The following is a 17,580-nucleotide window of genomic DNA, read 5'->3' as shown; positions in this document are numbered from 1 at the left end:
GAAGATAGACAGAAGCTGGGAAGATTAGGTGTGAATGGGCAGGGGCCTGAGGATGCATAAGGGTCCAAGACACCAAACACAGCAACTGTAAGATTAGCAGAGGAGGGAAGTAAGAGGAAACAAAGAATGTCTTGAGGTACTTTCGGAACTTAAGAAGGTCCTGGTCAAGACACAAAGGGAGGGGGTGGCTGTTCCATAGGAGGGATCCAGCTGAGGAATGTGAACGACCTCCTGCTCTCTGTTTAGCGAAAAGCTTTACACACAGGGAGTTGGTGCCAGAGGAATGTAGAGGTCTGGAACGAGAGTATTTAGCAAGAGAGAGTTGAAGATAGTGTGGTCTCTGGCACCAGACAGCCGTGTGAATGATGCAGAGGGATTTGAATTTGATCCGTACAGCAACCGGGAGCCAGTGGACACTTTTTAAGGCAGGAGAGATGCAGTCCCTGGGTCAAGGATAAGCCTTGCTGCTCTATTCTGATTTAGCTGAAGGGGTCGCAGAGTGGAAGAAAGTAGATTGAGAAGGAGGCTGTTGCATTAGTCAAGCCTAGAGCCAACCAGGGCTCGGGAAACATTGAGCTTCTGGCCGAAAGTGAGAAAAGGGAGAATTCTTTGGAGAAGGAAGAGTTGAAAGTGGGACTTCTTAGCAATGTCCCGAGTGTGAGGGAGGAAGGAGCGAGGAGTCAAAAATGACTCCAAGGTTTCTGGCTTCAGAAGAAGGTGCTGGGGGAGAGCCCAAGGTGGGAGCCCAGAGAGAAAGGAAGGAGGGAGCAGGGGCCCCAATCGGAAGGATCTCAGTTTTGCTGGCATTGAGACAGATCGTTCAAAGTGCACCAGGCTTGGATGGCAGGCAGTTAGGGATGAAGGAAGATGCGAGTGTCATCTGCATAACACTGGAAGTTGAGGGGAGGATATAAGGTGTGCCAGCTGAGCAATGTAGATGTTAAAAAGCCAGGGGGAAGAGAACTTAGGCAACTGTACTTAAAGAATCTCTCAATACAATAACTCCTACCTAGCCGGTAGACATTTCTTATGTCTTGCGCTCAGCCGCAGCCTTCTTTTACATTCTTGATAGGACAACCGTACCACTAATTTTCAGCTCCTCATTTGCACCTTGTCTGCAACAAGAGAATGATCCCAGCAACCACCTGCCTAACTACTGCAGCGAACCCAAGCCGGATGTGGTTGGGCCGGGAATGCCCCTTTCCATCTGAGGGAGGAGGAGAGAGGTAGGTACCCCCCAGGGCAGCCCGCTATGCAGGCTGTCCCTCTAGCACCCCCAGAGCTGGACAGCCCCTGAACAGTGTTTTTAAGAAAAGTGTACTTTCTTCATTGAAGAACATTGCAATTTGTGCATGCACCTCAGAATCCGGACCTTAGTTTTGGTGAAATACATACCTATTTAGACTGCTTTGAAGCGCATTTTTGACTGAGCATTGAGAAATATTTGATAATTCAACGCTTTGTGTGCATTAACCTTTCCAACCCCGCACATTTTTGTCTGGAAACATGGACATCAGGGAAGTTTGACGATTACAGTTTGTGAGACATTCTTTACAGCAAATACATTTTCCGAGAAAACGCTGAGATAGATCCGCGTTTTATATACAAAAATTTCACGATATACAAGAACTGCAGATTCCGATGCCATCTGCTCGCTTTGCCCCCTCAATTTGTTGCAGTACAGTTCAGTAGCAGCAGGAGGCTCCTTCTCTCCGTGATACGAAGCAGGCGGCGCCGAGGACACCTCTTCGGGCCTCCGGTTGCTATCCTCCAGCACTGACACTTCCGGGCCAGCGCTCCAAGCAAGGCTGAGAGCCTTGCGTCCGGGGGAGCTTCAGTGACAACCCCCGGGAGAGGACACGCGCCGGCCTCCGTTACTGCTCGCGAGACACTGGCTCCTCCCTGGCAATCACGGGTAGTTGTTTCCAGGGGAGCCTCTTGGTGACACGGGGTTAGAGTGCACTTATTACTTCGAGAAAGCTAGCGACGGGTACCAGGAGACTACGGACCGTCTTGAAGAGCCGGGCACGCTCGTCAGAAGCACGACAGGAAACTAGACAAGGCGAGCGCAGGGACTGTACAAGGAGAAGGAACCGAAGTGAGCAAAACAGCGATTCGCGTACGCGCCTCGACACCCATGCCTCTAGGCTGAATAGGAGTACCTCTCGTGTTCGCTGCTCTTTGGGTAGGCGTTCGTGTCGTTGGAAAGGGGGTAAAGTGTTCTATCCCGCAACAGCGCCCTCGACTCGCAGAAGGGTGTTCGTGTTGGGAGGTTCAGCGTTGGTGCCCACTCCTGCTCTCAGAAGGAGCCCGTCTCGCTCCCTCAGGTGCCCTAAACGGCTGGCGGTCCAAACTCTTTCTGTAGTCTTGTCCTGGCTGGCGCTCCGGTGAGGGGGCTGTGCTTTTCCTCACTACTCATGGGCGCTATTGCGCCACGGCTGCAGGACGATGGAAGCCCGGGGAAGTGAAGAGGACGGGATAGAAGCAGCCGGGGGCGGCCCGTCGGTCTCGTCCAGCAGCGAAGATGAGCCTCTGGAGCCGCCGCCACCGCTGGTTCTGGGAAGACGACGCAGCGTCCGACCGTTCAACGGACTCCGGCTCTTCGCGCGCAGGTGAGCAGGGCATGCGCAGTGAAAATACAGAAGGCGCGGAACACAGTGCAAGAGTGGGTGTGGTTGTGCGGAACGTGTCACATAAGTAATAATAACGGAAGCGCATGCCAGAAGCGCGAGGTCCGCACGCCATGTAATGTGATGCACTGTGATCCTATGATTCATGCCCCCTTTTCTTTCCTCACTCACACAATCCTGTTTTACAGTAGTATCTATATTTCTCTTGCCTTCCCAATCCGTCCTGCTACTATAAATGTCCCACAACGGAATGTTTTGCTGTAAGTGCTGCCTGAGGGGTCTATTTTGGACCTGGCTGTGGTTTGGCTTGAGACCTGAATTTGAGGAATACTGGTTTGGCCTGAGACCTGAATTTGAGGAATATTGCATGTGATGAAGTGCAGTGTGAAGGGCAGTCGTTTTAGAACATTTCAGTCACTGCGGAGTGACTGTTCAAAAGTACAGAGGTATATGGCGAAGCATTGGGAAGTTGGGTTAATCACATACTTCACGTGACATTATTATCCCTCTGCTGTTCCACAGTTTTTAACAGCCGTTCTATTCTACGCCTCCTCATGGACTGAAACAAAAACAGGTTTTTAACAGCTTTAGGAACTCGTGATTTTTCAGACTCGAGAGAAAAATACAATCACATACAACTACCTGTACCGGGAAAAAATAAGTTCTTCTTATGAGTTTACAAAATATATGACTTTATAACATAAGGCTTCTTGCAAATGCATTTTGAACTAGATGGAATGAAAGGTGGATTGAGAGATGCGGTCTTGGGGCCTAGCTGTGTTTTTATGGATGCCTGATAGCAAGGAATCTGGGCGACGAGGATAGTGTAATGTGAGAGGCAAGGGCGTCGCGTTTTCAGATGAAGGCAGAATTGTGCAATGTGATGATAAGGCAGGGTAACGAAATGTCTGTGGGAAAGGAAGATGAGCTCTCTTGTGGGAGGAGAGGATAGTGCGATGTCAGCGAGGGGATGACAGCATAGTGGGGATGCTAGTGATGGGAGGGCAGGATAGTGTAACCCCTGTGGGGTGGCAACATTCGGATATCGACAGTGAGCCGGGCAGCGTCACCTGGGTGGGCAGAATAGTGCTTTGATATCTGGGAGAGCAGAATAGTGATGTTTTGTGGTGCACGAGGGCAGTGTGATGTCTATAGGAGAGCAAGCAGTGTAATATATGTGGGAGGGTAGCATAGTGTCATATCTGCGTGGTAGGGCAGAGTAATAAGATGTGTGCTGAGGGTGTGGCGGTTTGGGCTCTTGTAATATCTGTCACATGGGAGGGCAGGATAGTATGATCTCTGATGTTGAGGGCAGGATAATGGGATGTGTGTGGTTGGGCAAAATAATGGGATGCCTGCAAGTGTAGGATATTGCAATCCCTTTCGGATGGCAGCTATGTGTGGGAGGACAGAATAACGCAATGTCAGGTTGGCTCTGTAATGCAGTGCCTGTGGTGGCCGGGGGTAGGATATTGGGGACGGGGCAGAGAATTGTGATGTCAGTGAGTGCAGCATGGTGTGAGGCCAAGATAGTGTAATATCTTTGAGAAAACAGGTACATTTTGGCAATTGACAGGCAGGATAGTGTGATATCAGGTGGGCGGTAGGATACTGTGAAAGCTGTACTGGTACTGGAAAGACAGGTTTCAGCGATGACTGGTGAAGGGACCGGTAATGTAATATCTCTTGCAGGGCAGGATAGTGATATGCCTTTGAGCAAGTGCTGGATAGTTTGGTATTCACAGGAGTGCTTCATAGTCAGTACTCATCACTTATTGCTTATCCACTTTGGGGTGATTTATTTTGCCACTTGGTCAGGGTCTCCTCTCCAATCAGTGCCTGCTAAGTGGACAGTATCCACTCTGGGCTCGATTCACATCCCTTTTTCAATGACTCCTAAACAGTCATTACTCGCTTTGGGATCATTGCCCTCCTCTTGGTTACTGACTACTACACAGTCAGTGTCGTGCTCCAGGTCAGTAACTACTACACAATCTTTGACCCATTCTGGGGCCATTACCGTCTCTTTGTCAGTGACTACTCCATGTTCTTAATCACCCCTTAGTTAATGTCTACTCAGGAGTCATTGTTCGACTCTTGTTCATTGACTGCCACTTGGCCAATGCCTTCTCATGGTGTTAGTATTTGCTCAGGCACCACTACATTGCATGCATCGCAGAGACAGTGACTGCATCCTCACGTGAGTTCTTCATCTGTCCCATAGCTGTGTTGTGGTATGTCGGGCCTCTACATTTTCACTTGCTACTAGCCATTGGCTAGTGCAAACAAACTCTTAGAAACTTAGAAATGGTTTGATGTGTGCATGGGGAAATGTAAGGGGGCGTGTGACTCTATGTCTGGTTTGTAGTTAATAGCTTGAAATGTTTACCCCCTAGTTATGTTATGTTATATATGTGCAAAGGGTCATACTTTGATCAATGCAAAATAAAGAATTATGATGGTTATATAGCTTTTATACTGCACTAATCGCCAACATAGTCTTATGTGCCTTCTGGAGACATTAGAGGCCATGGCGCTATGAGACGCTGTGGGTATGGCCAGTGCTGAATAAAAATTAAACATTACAAAACAATAAATAATGTGACTTCTATTTGACAATTGGACCCAGATCCATCACCCTGAGTAAACAATTGTTCCCAATGCGCAGTCTGACCAGACACACACACATTGTGCAGATCCCCAAGTGCCCTGCGACCAGCATACATTTGTACTGTAACTGATCACAACTCCTCGGACCTTGGCGCACTGCCGCACAGAGCAGAGGACAGGCATCTGCGAGGTTACACAGGAACATCCCATTGTGATGGTGGTGCCTGTGGTCGAAGAATGGGAAGTGCGAGAACAGCTGCATTTCCTTTGCTGCCGCATGCCCTTCCCGAAGCGTCTTCCTTGAGAATGCCGTCACTTGACCTGATTGCTCACAAGCTGAGAGTAATGTGAATAATTTAATGGAAAAACAGATGCTGCTTGCTGCTATCTCTCTCGCTCCAGTGCCCGGGCTGCGGCCACCAAGGGAGATGGCCTTACATTCTGGCAGCCAATGCTTCAATTTTCGCGGTACAATAGGACTTCTGTTGTGTGCTGTGTGCCTGATGGTCCACACTATAAAGATTCTTTTCTGCCATCTCGTAGACACACATCATGCGCATCGCAGCTGATGCATGCATGGCTGGACCGTCTTTAGTTTCACTTCCAGTACGACGTGAGAAACAATGAAACGCTCACATTTGACGCCCTGCAAATTACCAAACTCAATATTTGTTGTGCATTTCTTTCAACACAATGGCCGTGCCTGTTCACCAGGGCCTCTGGAAGTACTGATGGGGCGGGAAGGATGTTGTGCAAGTGCATGTGCAAACAGCTGTTTTTGTGGCTTCCTGAATATACCAAAGCCTGGAAGGAAGGAAGAGGGTGGAGAGGAGGCTCGGGAAGGCACAGGAAGCCCATTGAGTAGTTTAGTGGGCTATTGCAGGCTCTGCCTGCACCAGAGACTGTGGAGGCTGGAACATTGTTACTGTGGAAAAATGCACAACAGTTCCATCCTTCATGGTTTGTAACCACTACACTGGCCAATCAGAATAGTGGGTGAAGCCCCTTTTTGCAAAAGAATATTGTATTTGGGTGGTATGGAATGGTCTGTAGAGGGATGAAGAGAGGAAGTAGATGATGTGGCGCTCATTTGAGCGAGTAAGTGGGGTTACTGCATGCATGGAACATCCAGGAAGAAGTGGAGACATTGTATGTAGGGAACAGCTGGGAGGAGCACAGCATTGTAGCGAATAGCAGAGGGGGCCTATTATTGGGGGCAACAGGTCATGGAGGTATGGCATTGGTGGCATAGTTGGGTGCAACTAGGAGGTGCATTTCATTATAAGGAACGATTGGGAGAGAAAGAGCATTGTAGGAAATCACTAAGATGAAGCCTCACATTGGAGGATGAACGCTATTGTTAGGAAAAAAAAACGGAACAATGCACAATATTATAGGAAACCGCTGGGACTGGTCATGACATTAAATGCGGTACAACATTGAATGGAAGGGGTCTTCGTGATATAGGGACTGGTTGGAGAAGGCAATGCTTTGTAAGATACAACTGAGCCGCACCTCACGTTGCAGAGAAAAGCTTGGCGAAGCTATGGCATTGTTAGAGGTGGAAGAGCAGGATCATTCATGGGGAAAACTGAGTTAGGCTACACGAGCTGTGCCAGCAAAAGAACCAGAACACATGGCGCCCTGCCTCCCTTTCCCGCTCCCCACAATAGAATAAACCTACACCTGTTGTCCTGCCTGCCCAGCCCCACAACCCAAACCCAGGTCTGGTTCCCCACCCCACAACACAAAACTGTTACATGGTGCCCTCTATCGATTTTACACAAATCTATATCTTGCTGTACATTTCGCACCGTCTACTCGCAGTACTGATCACGATGTGCTTTCACACTTGCTGTTCTTTCTCAGCGGTATGCCTTTGGGATGATATGCTGGAAAGTTAGATTCCCGGAGAACATTGCTTGTATTCCAAAAGTACGAGGAGAGCATTAACTGTGGACAGGTGCACAACTACAACCACATTTTGGGGGTCCTTGACCCTTCACACTGTGGAAGAGGGGCCACCATCTGAGAATGTGGCGGCTGGCGACAAAACTTACTTGGATGGTGAACCCTTACCATTCTCCCCAATAAATATATAAGGGAACTATGGTAAAATTAGCAACAAATGGTGCAATTTAAAGGACATTGGGCCCATGACCTTATCCAATACCTGATCAGATATAAAGACAGAAGGCACAGTTTTATGGGGACCTCCAGTGTGTGAGTAGCTTTGGCAGTGACTAGTTAATGGTGCAAATCCAGCTGCATTTTACCTGAATCCCTTGTAAGCCGTAGTGGTGCTATGGTTGGGGTGATTTTGAAGTGTCAGCAGAGGTCGAAATTAATATTGGATAAGCAGGAGCTAAAAGCAGCTTCTGGGTGAAGGGGTCAGAAATGAGAGGCGAACACAAAGTCGCAATATTTTCATTGTAAAACATTTTTATTAAAAGAAAAGTGTTGGATAAAGGCCTCTGTGTCCCTAACCTGGATCTACATGATCCGACCGCGGCTTATTTTCCTGCGGCCGGAAAGTTTGCATGAGAAATGTGCAAACCACCAAAAGTTTGCGCATTTCCCATGTGAACACATGTTCACAACCCCTACATACCCACACCCCCAACATACTCATACCGTACTTACCTTTTTCTTTACGCTGAGTCCCTCCGGCGCCAGCTCCCTTTCACTTCTGTGATTGGGAACCAGTGCCGCAGGGTTCTTTTCTTTTTTTGGGGGTGGGGGCTGCAGGGGTTTCGCCTGCAACCCCCGCTCACTATACTTTAAAGTACAGTGAGCGGGGGTTGGGGGGACACCCCCGCAGCCCCCGTTTTTTTGTTTTGTTAATACTTACCTACAATGCTACCACCAAAGGTTTGAATTTTTGGTGGTAGTATTTTTAGGACTTTTTGTACATGCAACCGTTTGGATACAGTCAAATCGTACAATACCCCTAACCTATATGGAGTTTCCTTACATAGGAAACTAAAACTAAAGATTAGTCTGTGTCAAGTCATCAAACTTATAAACTGCCCTTGTGTCCAAAACATACTATTTTGACCCTCACACTAGAAATTAACAAATAAGGGTGCAAGGAAATGTCTCGGACTTATAGTTGGGTAGAAGCGTTCACAATTAAAGCAAGTACATAAATCCAAGTCTCTTCCAAGGAGAACCCCTTGGACGCAGAGGATAGTTTCCTTCCCCTGGATATTGAGGTAGGCTGGCACCCATGTCTCTTTCAAAACAACAGTTCCTAAAAGATGGCAAAACGTGTCTCTTTCAAACAACAGTTCCTTTGATTCTTTATACCAGTCTCAGAAAGTTCCTGTGCAAACAATATGTCTCGTATCAATTAGCTCTTCTTAGATTTCTTTGCAGTGAGGTCACAAAAAAGGATCTTTCTCAGATGAGGTATTTCAAATATGGTTCTCTTTAACCTCTTTGGTATCGTAGCAGATCGCTTGCTATCAGGAGTCCTCATGTGAGCTCTTCCGGTATCTGAGTGCACCCCTCTGCCATGTATATTGGTCTCAACGTGCACAGGTCTTTATTCAATTTCACAGGCTTCAAATGTCTGCTTCCCTAAACTCTCTGATATACTTTCCCACCATGTGTTTTACAAAGTAAGTAGGTTTCCTACTGTGACTTTAATGGACCTCCTGGTATACTCCCCTGCCAGGAATCCCTTAGTAGGTTCTTCAGATCCCGTGGTATACTCCCCTGCCAGGTATCTTATTACAATGTCTTTACTTCCATATACTTTGAGTGAATTACCTGGTATACTCCCTTGCCAGGAATCCCTTTCTGGGATCTTGCAGATCCCCTGGTATACGTCTCTGCCAGGTATCTTCCCTCAAATGTTCACTGCCTGATGCGCTCCTTACTCCAGGACTTTTTCTTTGTTTCACTATCCTTGAAAAGAGCACAGTTGTATTACTTCACTGTGCTTTCTCTTTATTGGCTTACAGTACTGCTTGTTCTAACTTTCCCCACATTGACATCTCATATATGGGGATTTGTTCAAGTTCTGCCTTTTAATATTCTCATTAGTATTTGTTTGCTTGGGGTAATACTTGCTCCAACCTTCCCCGCATTGAGATTTCATGCTCAAAGTTCTGTCTTGATACTTTATTTGGTCGGTATTCAAATATACTTATTTGCTTAGGTGCCTGTCGGTACGCCCTGGGGTCCCCAATGGCACTGGGTATGCCTCTTGCAGTGTTCCTGACCCATGACACATTGCTGCAGTGAAGCTTCTTCTCTGGGACTGCTGCTCCTGGCACAACCTTGTCTCTGGAAGCTCTGCTGTTGCTGCCGTTTCTCTGATGGCCCTCCCATGGTGCCTACTGCATTTCTCTTGGCCTCACGCCGTGCCGGTAGAGAGCTTCGAGCCGCTGCCTAGAAGTGTCTGCTCTCTCGGACACGGGCCGTTCTTGTAGTGCTTCCTTCTCCTGCTCTACTGCTTTCTTGAGTGCGGACACCTTTTTTAAATGAAGAGGCACCCCTCTGCGAGAACGAACACAGCTAAATGACCTGTTCTTTGGGAAGGTACCAACTCGAGAGTCCGCAACCACACTTTACTTTACTCTACCTTTCACAGAAGGGAAATATCCTTTTGCACATCAGTCTTTGTCCCTCCCCCATGGGCAGTCCATCACCGAAATGCTATGGCAATTCTCTTCTGAACAAGAGTACCAACAGCAACCCCATACGCGTGTTTCAGTCTTGTTTGGCCTCATCAGTGAGGTGGAGCTGTGCCTCTCTGAGCACAGTGGGCAATGGGTCCACATCTGCATGACCCTAGGAAACATAGGGTGACTAAACCTAAGTTCCTTAAACAATCAAAAAATAGTCCATAGGCGCCCCTCTGCGAGAACGAACACGACTAAATGACCTGTTCTTTGGGAAGGTACCCACTCTGTAGTCCGCAGCCACACTTTAGCTCACTGTACCTTTCACAGAACGGAAATATCCATCTGCACATCAGTCTTTTTCCCGCCCCCATGGGCAGTCCAGCACCGAAATGTCATAGCTCGTGGGCTGGTAGCATTTGGTGTCAAGCTAGCCAGGCTCTTCTAGGCTACAAGCACAAGCTAAATAGCCCCCAGCTACGCTTCATTTCGAACGATGGGCAGTCAGAAGGGAGGGCCTAGGCAATTGACAAGAGATTGTGGGCCCGGAATTTGTGTTTTGCATTGCGCAATCTGACTTATCTTGACTTAGCCTAACATCACATAATATAGCATAACAAGTCCTACAAGCTGGAGAAAGAATCGTTTGTATGGATATAAACTAATGCATGCAACCTAGTTGCTATTTCCAAAGTCAAAAAGTTTGTTTGTGCTTGTTATTGGTTAGTCTGGCACAAATAACCATGTTTTAATCATACTACCTACCACCCTAACTGACAATACCTCTGGACACACAACTCCTACATGGGTTAAGCCAATGCAATGTACACAACCCTGCGTCATGTGTGCCTAATGTAAATTTCCCTTCCAGGCATTCTAACTCACCACAGATAAACCAACAGATCACTTTGCACTCTCCTTAAACAATATTCTGCCAGACTCTGCAGACAAGGAAACAAACAATTTGCATTACCAACCTGGAGCACACTTTAAGCGCTGCCCCAAACAACTCACAAAATAACTAAATCTTGCACACCATTCAGTGCCCTATGTTTGCACATCTGCACAAGTAAACATTGCTAGAAAGCATTATTGCCCTGTTCCACCCCCACATTAGCCGGCTACTCTTCCTCTTGCATATCCTAAAGGGCCAAAAGACGATGAAAATGGCACAAGTTGTGCTATAGAAGACCCAACAAATAACATAACAGGGCATAGCAAAGTATTACACTTAATTTCCTGTGGGGCAGAACTCTGGCCACTCTAAGCAACTCCAGTGTTTGGCACAGCAGTGGAGGAAATTAATGTTGATTATGTTGCAGTTAATCCACTGTACTAACATGTTATGTTATCTTATGTTATGTTATTGGGCATTTGTTTAGCACCTTTTACCATTAGTATGATTCCAATGCGCTGTGGGTTGAATACCCTCAAGGACCGCAGTCCAGGTCAGTGGAGAGAGTAATGTAGTAAAACGTGCTTGGGTGCACTCAGTATGTGTGCAGCCAATGTGGTGTCAAACTGCATACTAGTGCTAGGTGTGGTGCAGTGGTTGTGTGAGATCAGTAGAATGTGTGCAGCAAGGCCAATGGACTTGGGTATCTGCATTCTGGTGGCGCTGGAGTTTTTGAATGAGATTATTTTTTCAGCTAGGCCGATTTTAAAGAGTATAGCTGCGTTCTTAAGACTGTTGAGGTGATCGTCGAGGTGTATACATATGTGTGCAGGTAAGCCAAATTAATCGCGGACTATAGCTGCATTCTATTTTTTGGTGCAGAGGAAAGAGTTAGCATAATGGTGTGTGTGAGCATCTCTGTGTTTTCCAGGGGGACCATGTTCCCCGTTGAGCTTCTAGTGCCTGTCGGGGGCGGGGGGGTGTTATCTCCTTTTGGGTTCGGGCTGTTAGGCTAAGGTCCTCCATGTATCTTGTTGGGTCAAATTGCTTTGGCTAAGACCGACGGGTGGTGACAGGCAGATCTGCCCCAACTTAAGTTGTTACTGTGTAGGAGATGTCCTTAGTCGGTAGTTCTGCTAAATAGATTCCCTGATAGGTAGTTCTGCTAAATACATTCCCAGATAGGTGCGATTAGCAAAATAAGTGCTAGACAGCCACTAGTATCTAATTCAGCCAATGGATTTTCAAATGCGTATGATTAGCAAGCATGTGCATTCCTCTAGATTTATAGCGTAGTGCATAAGTGCATGGCATTTATCAAGCTCATAAGTGCTGTTCGTGCTTGGGTTGGGAGTCTAGCACAATCGGACCAGATTATTGGCGATAGATATCTCTAGGCCTCAGGGGGTACAGTATTCCTGGTGGAAGAAGGCAATGATTCAATTCCGTCATGTTTAAAGGTGCTACTACGATTCAAATTTCAAGCCTGGGGCAAAGGCTGCAGATAATGGTGGTAGATATCGTCTGGCCTGAGAGTCTATAAAAGGGCCCGTATCGAGCAGGTTACCATGCCATTTCTTGTTTGTGGGGGTAAGTAGAGTGGTCAGTGCATTCTCTTATGTCTTTTTAGGCAAAGAGCCAGGTTGTGAGTACCTTTCCGGAAAGCCATGTAGTCTTCGCTGTGCCTAATGCGAGGAGGCAGTGAGTTCCACAAAGTTGGTGCCAGGGTTGAGTAGGGGGGGCCCTCCGGCCAAATTGGAGGTGGGGACCACTATGAGGAGGGCAGAGCTTGACCTTAGGGTGCGAATTGTGTGGTAAGGCACAATCTTTTCTTGTAGGAACTTGGGGCCTGCTTTGTGCACTGCTCAGTGGGTAATGCATAGGAATGTGAAGGTGGCCCCACGTCCAATTGGGAGCAGAGGGCAGGTGAGAGGTGGCCCCTTCGTTCCAATGCAGAGGGCAGGTGAGATGTGGTCCCTTCATCCCAATGCAAGAAGTTGCCTGGCTGCCGAGTGTTGTACTCTTTGGAGTTTTGTTAAGCTGGTAGACCGTTGCATCCAGGTAGAGGGAGGTCGCATAATCAAGTCTGGACATGACAATGGACATAATTGCAGGCATTCTGTTGAGGGAGGTGAGGTAAGGGAAGATTTGCTTCAGGAGTTTTAGGTGGAAATGACAGGATTTGGATGCATTGTTGAAGTGGTGAGACAATGACGTCAGAGTCCATTGTACAGCCAAGATTTTTCTCAGTGGTGGTGTTTGGGGGTGTGTGGTGTGGTCGGCCGATAGAGTGTGGCCAGGGAGTCAGTTGGGGAAATAGAGCACAAGTGGCACAAGTTGTGCTATAGAAGATCCACAAAATAACATAAAAGGCATAGCAAAGTATTTTACTTAATTTCCTGTGGGGCAGAAGAACTCTGCCCACTCTAAGCAACTCCAGTGTTTGGCGCAGCAGTGCAGGACATTAATGATGATTCTGTTGCAGTTAATCCAATCTACTAAAATGTCTTTTGCCTCAACTGGCTGGTGAGAATATATAGCATCCTCAAATAAAGGGATAATGGACTGAGGTTGGGGTGATACTACAGTTATGAAATTATAGTTAATAGCCTCCGGGAGCACCAACAGCGAAGCACGAGGGAACACCATTTTGCATGGATTGGAATTAAGATCGTATAAACAGGAGGTAAATGCAGCTCCTGGGTATCCAGCGTTAACCAGTGACTAAGATGCTAAAATGTTGTTTTGTCCATTATTTATGACCACTTATGCTCTAAATGTTGAATAGATGTGTATTCATATATTGTCCCAAACACACCGAGTTAAATTCGCATAGGTGTGTTTGTTCTGCAACTGTTGGATTTGACTGTCAAAAGTAGCTCCTGGTAGCTGTTGGTGTCAAGCTAAACAAGCCCTTCTAGTCTACGAGCAGGAGCTGAATAGTTCCCAGCTCCCCTCAATTTCGAACCCTGATGTTGTGCATAAAAACATTAATCTGCCCAAGTGTAAGAGAGGATTTTCCAACAGAGTGAACTGAACATCTTCTAGTGGCTCCGGATGTCCTCATATAAGGCACAGTGAGATTGAATTATTATCTCAAGCTCACACTGTTTGGTTAAGCAGTGAAGTTTGGGTTTAACCCACTCTACAGTTTAGGCACCTGACCACATACCTTCTGGGCTATAGTTGTTACACATATATTTGCATTTTGGCTTTCAAGAACTATAATAATACTGTCTTACAAATAATGCTTTCAGAGTACATACATCACATAGTAAAGCATCCTGACAGTGTACAACTCCTTATAGGAATGATTCTATCTTATTAATAGTTTTAATCATATACAAGTTTATATCCATTAAAGCATACAGCATAGCAAATGCATCACAACACAACCTGAAAATACAAATGCAAAACAAGACAAGTGCTTACATTTGTGCCAAACAGCATCTAAAAATGTGGTGACCAACAAGACTACTACCTCTTGAGAGGTTGCCACTACAAAAAACATGAAGGCATCCCTAACTAATGTAATCCAGTCAGCAACTATATATGGTATCAACACATTAAAACTATACTCTTTTATATAAAGAAAAACAAGGGAATACCTGATTCAGAAGTTAAATAGCATGAAGTCAGACTTTGATAAATGCAAGTTTGCCATTAAGTTGTTTAGAGGCAAAAGGTTTAACTGAAATCTTCTATGTAGTTGCACATTGGATTTACTTCATTCTTCCTGTCCATTTTCTCCTTCCCAAAAAACGTTTGGCTCCATCCCGCTCTTCGATCACTTCTTTTGACCTTGCGGAAGGCTAAACGTTGTTGGAAGAAGTCTTGTGCTTCTGATGACCTTTTGACTTTTACTCCTCTTCAGTCATCTTACGATTCTTCTCTTTTAGCTGCTAAGAAACAGTATTTTTCTTTGCTTACTCTCTCGCTTTCTCATCACCCTCATCAGCTTTTTCAGATATTAACTTCTGGGTTTGTCCCCCTGGGCTCCCCTTTCATCTTTTCTCTCTGCTACTGATTTCACTGACTTCTTCACTTCTCCCTGCAACTGTCTTTTTCTTCTACTTCTTCTCCTTCTTTTCCTATTTTATCTTCTTCTGATATTTCTCCATCACTATCCTCTATTTCACTGCTTTCTGTCTCTGACAGTTCTCTATTCTTGAGTAGGGCATGCCCTATTGCATCTCAGTTGCATCCTATTCCCTCTGCTTCGATTTCCTCTGTTTATTCTTCTATGTTTACATACCTTACTTTTTTAATTAATTGTTCACTCGAATCCACTTCCTTTCCCTCTTCTTTTAAACATGCAGTCATTATTCCTATTGTTAAGAAACCTTCTTTGAATGCTGATCTTCCATCCAATTGTCCTATTTCGTTTCTCCCTTTGCTTTCTAAGCTACTGGAGTGAGTTGTGTATACTCAAGTATCTACTTTTCTTCATCTTCATTCCCTTCTACCCCCTTGCAATCTGGTTTTTATCCTGCCCACTCCACCAAATCTGCTTCACTTCACGTCTCTAATTCTTTACCATCTGACAGACACCATAAGCAATTTTCTATTCTTGTCCTTCTTGATCTTTCTGACACTTTCCACACTGATCATCATTCTATCCTGCTCTCTTCTCTTTCAACTCTTGGACTATCTAGGTCTGTGCTCAGATGGTTCCATTCCTATATTTCTAACCACACTTACTCTGTCTCTTGGGCTGGTCGGTCTTCGTCATTTTATCCACTTCTCTGTGGGGCCCCTCAAGGTTCTGTTTTGGGGATTCTTCTCTTTATCTGATCTTAATCTTTTCATTTACTCTTTCTTGTCACTTCTCCACTGATGATTTGCACATTTTCTTTTCTTTTTCCTCATTTTCTTCTTCACTTCCTCACAAGGTTTCCTCCTGCCTGCTTGCTGTTAAGGCTTGGATGTCTTCATGGTTTCATCTTAACCCTTCCAAACAAAGGTTCTCTACTTTCTGTCTTCTTCTCCATCCCCTGCCCCCTCCTTCTCCTTGTCTTTTTCCTTCATCACTTCTCCCTTTCTCTCCCTCTACATGAAACCTTGGAGTCATTTTGACCCCCCCTCTCTCTTTCTCTTTACATATTTCTAACACTGCTCATTCTGCACGTTTCCATTTTTACAACCTTCGGCGTGAACACCCCTTTCTTTCTTTTCAGGCTTCAAAACTTCTCATTTATTCTCTTGTTTTTTTCTCCCTTAAACTAATGCTTAGCTCTCTTATTAGGTCTTCCCAAGTCTCACCTGACTCCTTTACGTTCTGTTTTTAACTGTGCCATTTGCTTCTCTTCCAGCATCCCTTTTTTTGTTCTTCTATTACTTCTTCTCTCCGCTCTGCCCCTTTCCTTTCATCTCTTCCTTATTTTTCACTTTCTCTGCTTTGTCTATAACGCTGTTTATGGCCTTGCTCCTTCTTATCTTTGTTCTCTTGTTTCTTTCTACTCTCCTCCTTGTGCTCTTCGTTCACAATCCCCATTTCTTCTTGTTGTTCCCAAACCTCCGTGTGTGTCTTCCCGATTTCGTTCCTTTTCACTTCTCGCAACCAAGCATTGGAATACTTTTCCACTTTCTTTCTGTGCATCTTCTTCCTGTCATATTTTTCGTTCTCAACTAAAAGCTCTACTTCTACTTTCTCTTTCTTCTAATCCGTCTTGATGATTATTGATCATTCTTCATAGTTTTATTGTACCGTTGTATCAAATAATTTTGTAAAGCATGTTTGCAAATGCGCTAAATAAATAAAATAAAATACAAATATAGAGCTCACTGACCCACTTTTCAGCCCATGTTTGATTCACCAGCCCTTGTGATTTTATAACAAATATTGTATTGTTGATGGGCCAAAATAAGGGCAGACATAAGAGGGAATAGAGTCGATTTTTCAAAAACATTCCTTATTTTTGCTGCTAGACTAGTCAAGATGCTCCATATTTCCATTCCATAAATGAAACGGACCAAGATCATTTAAAATTGCTTTTACAAACAAGAGCCATTTTCACTGACGACCTTCATTTTGGCAACTAAGCTCCCAAATAAATATTTTATGGAATTTTATTTGCAGTTTCTTGTTAAGGTGGAACCAAAATAATGAAGACTTTCACCAGGCCTCATTTTTAATTATTAGCAACCAAACCTCTTAAGTAAACTGGGATTGCAGGGGCACTCTGTGAGAGTAACAATTTATTTAGGAAACCTTTTTCTTCAAGGTCAAAAGGTTGAAGCGATACATGGCCCGATAACTCCACATAGGGCTGCTGGTTTGGTGTGGACTTTATACACTTCAAGAGCCTCTTTGTCAATTATCCCACCTAATTTCCTCGAGAAGGCTAACATGGCATATGACTGTCATCTTAACATACAACCAATACAGTCAACCTGACTTCTCCTGATTAATTTTCAATCTGACTCATAAGTAGTCAAAAGGATCTACCTGGCAAATTCCTGAATCCCTATATTTAAAAAGGTGCTTCCTCTTGCTAAATATATGACACACTATTAAGATGGTCTTAGGGCAGATTGACCTCCTTTCCCCACTCCACACAAATTGACTGCAAAACTTCTAATTGTGTTATTGTCGCTTCTGGGGTCTGGGAGATCCAAACCACATCATTGGTATAGAGTGAGATGCTAACTTTCTTACATCTGGACTTTGGAGCATAATCATAAAGACATTAATATACAAATAGAACAGCAAGGGGGAGAGTACACATCCCTGCCTTTCTCCAATATTACTATCAAAGGCATCTGAGCATTCACCCCAACCCCGCCCTCCGTCCATATCGAACCTTATCCAGAT

At 45.3% G+C, this 17,580-nt stretch overlaps 1 protein-coding gene and 1 long non-coding RNA gene across 8 annotated transcripts in view; one reads left to right on the top strand and one right to left on the bottom strand.

Moving 5' to 3' along the window:
* Positions 1-17,580, top strand: part of DGKZ (diacylglycerol kinase zeta) — a 1,700,725-nt gene that overhangs the window by 192,207 nt on the left and 1,490,938 nt on the right. Inside the window, exon 1 of one of the 7 annotated variants that reach the window (XM_069623231.1) lies at positions 1,691-2,612. The exons of 2 other annotated variants lie outside the window; for them this stretch is intronic. In XM_069623231.1, the coding sequence (XP_069479332.1) occupies positions 2,449-2,612 (164 nt within the window). In that variant the 5' untranslated portion in view covers positions 1,691-2,448. Of the gene's footprint in view, positions 1-1,690; positions 2,613-17,580 lie in introns of those variants that run through there. 4 more of the 7 variants (XM_069623232.1, XM_069623233.1, XM_069623237.1 and 1 more) reach the window with 4 other exon arrangements.
* Positions 1-17,580, bottom strand: part of LOC138503473 (uncharacterized) — a 297,695-nt gene that overhangs the window by 29,173 nt on the left and 250,942 nt on the right. The window lies entirely within an intron of this gene.

This window comes from Ambystoma mexicanum, chromosome 11 (genome assembly GCF_040938575.1).
Source record: "Ambystoma mexicanum isolate Mex_15411 chromosome 11, UKY_AmexF1_1, whole genome shotgun sequence".
In the NCBI taxonomy this organism is placed as follows: domain Eukaryota; kingdom Metazoa; phylum Chordata; class Amphibia; order Caudata; family Ambystomatidae; genus Ambystoma; species Ambystoma mexicanum.
Note: the sequence above shows the minus strand (reverse complement) of the source record. Positions and strands in the feature narration are given on the sequence as shown.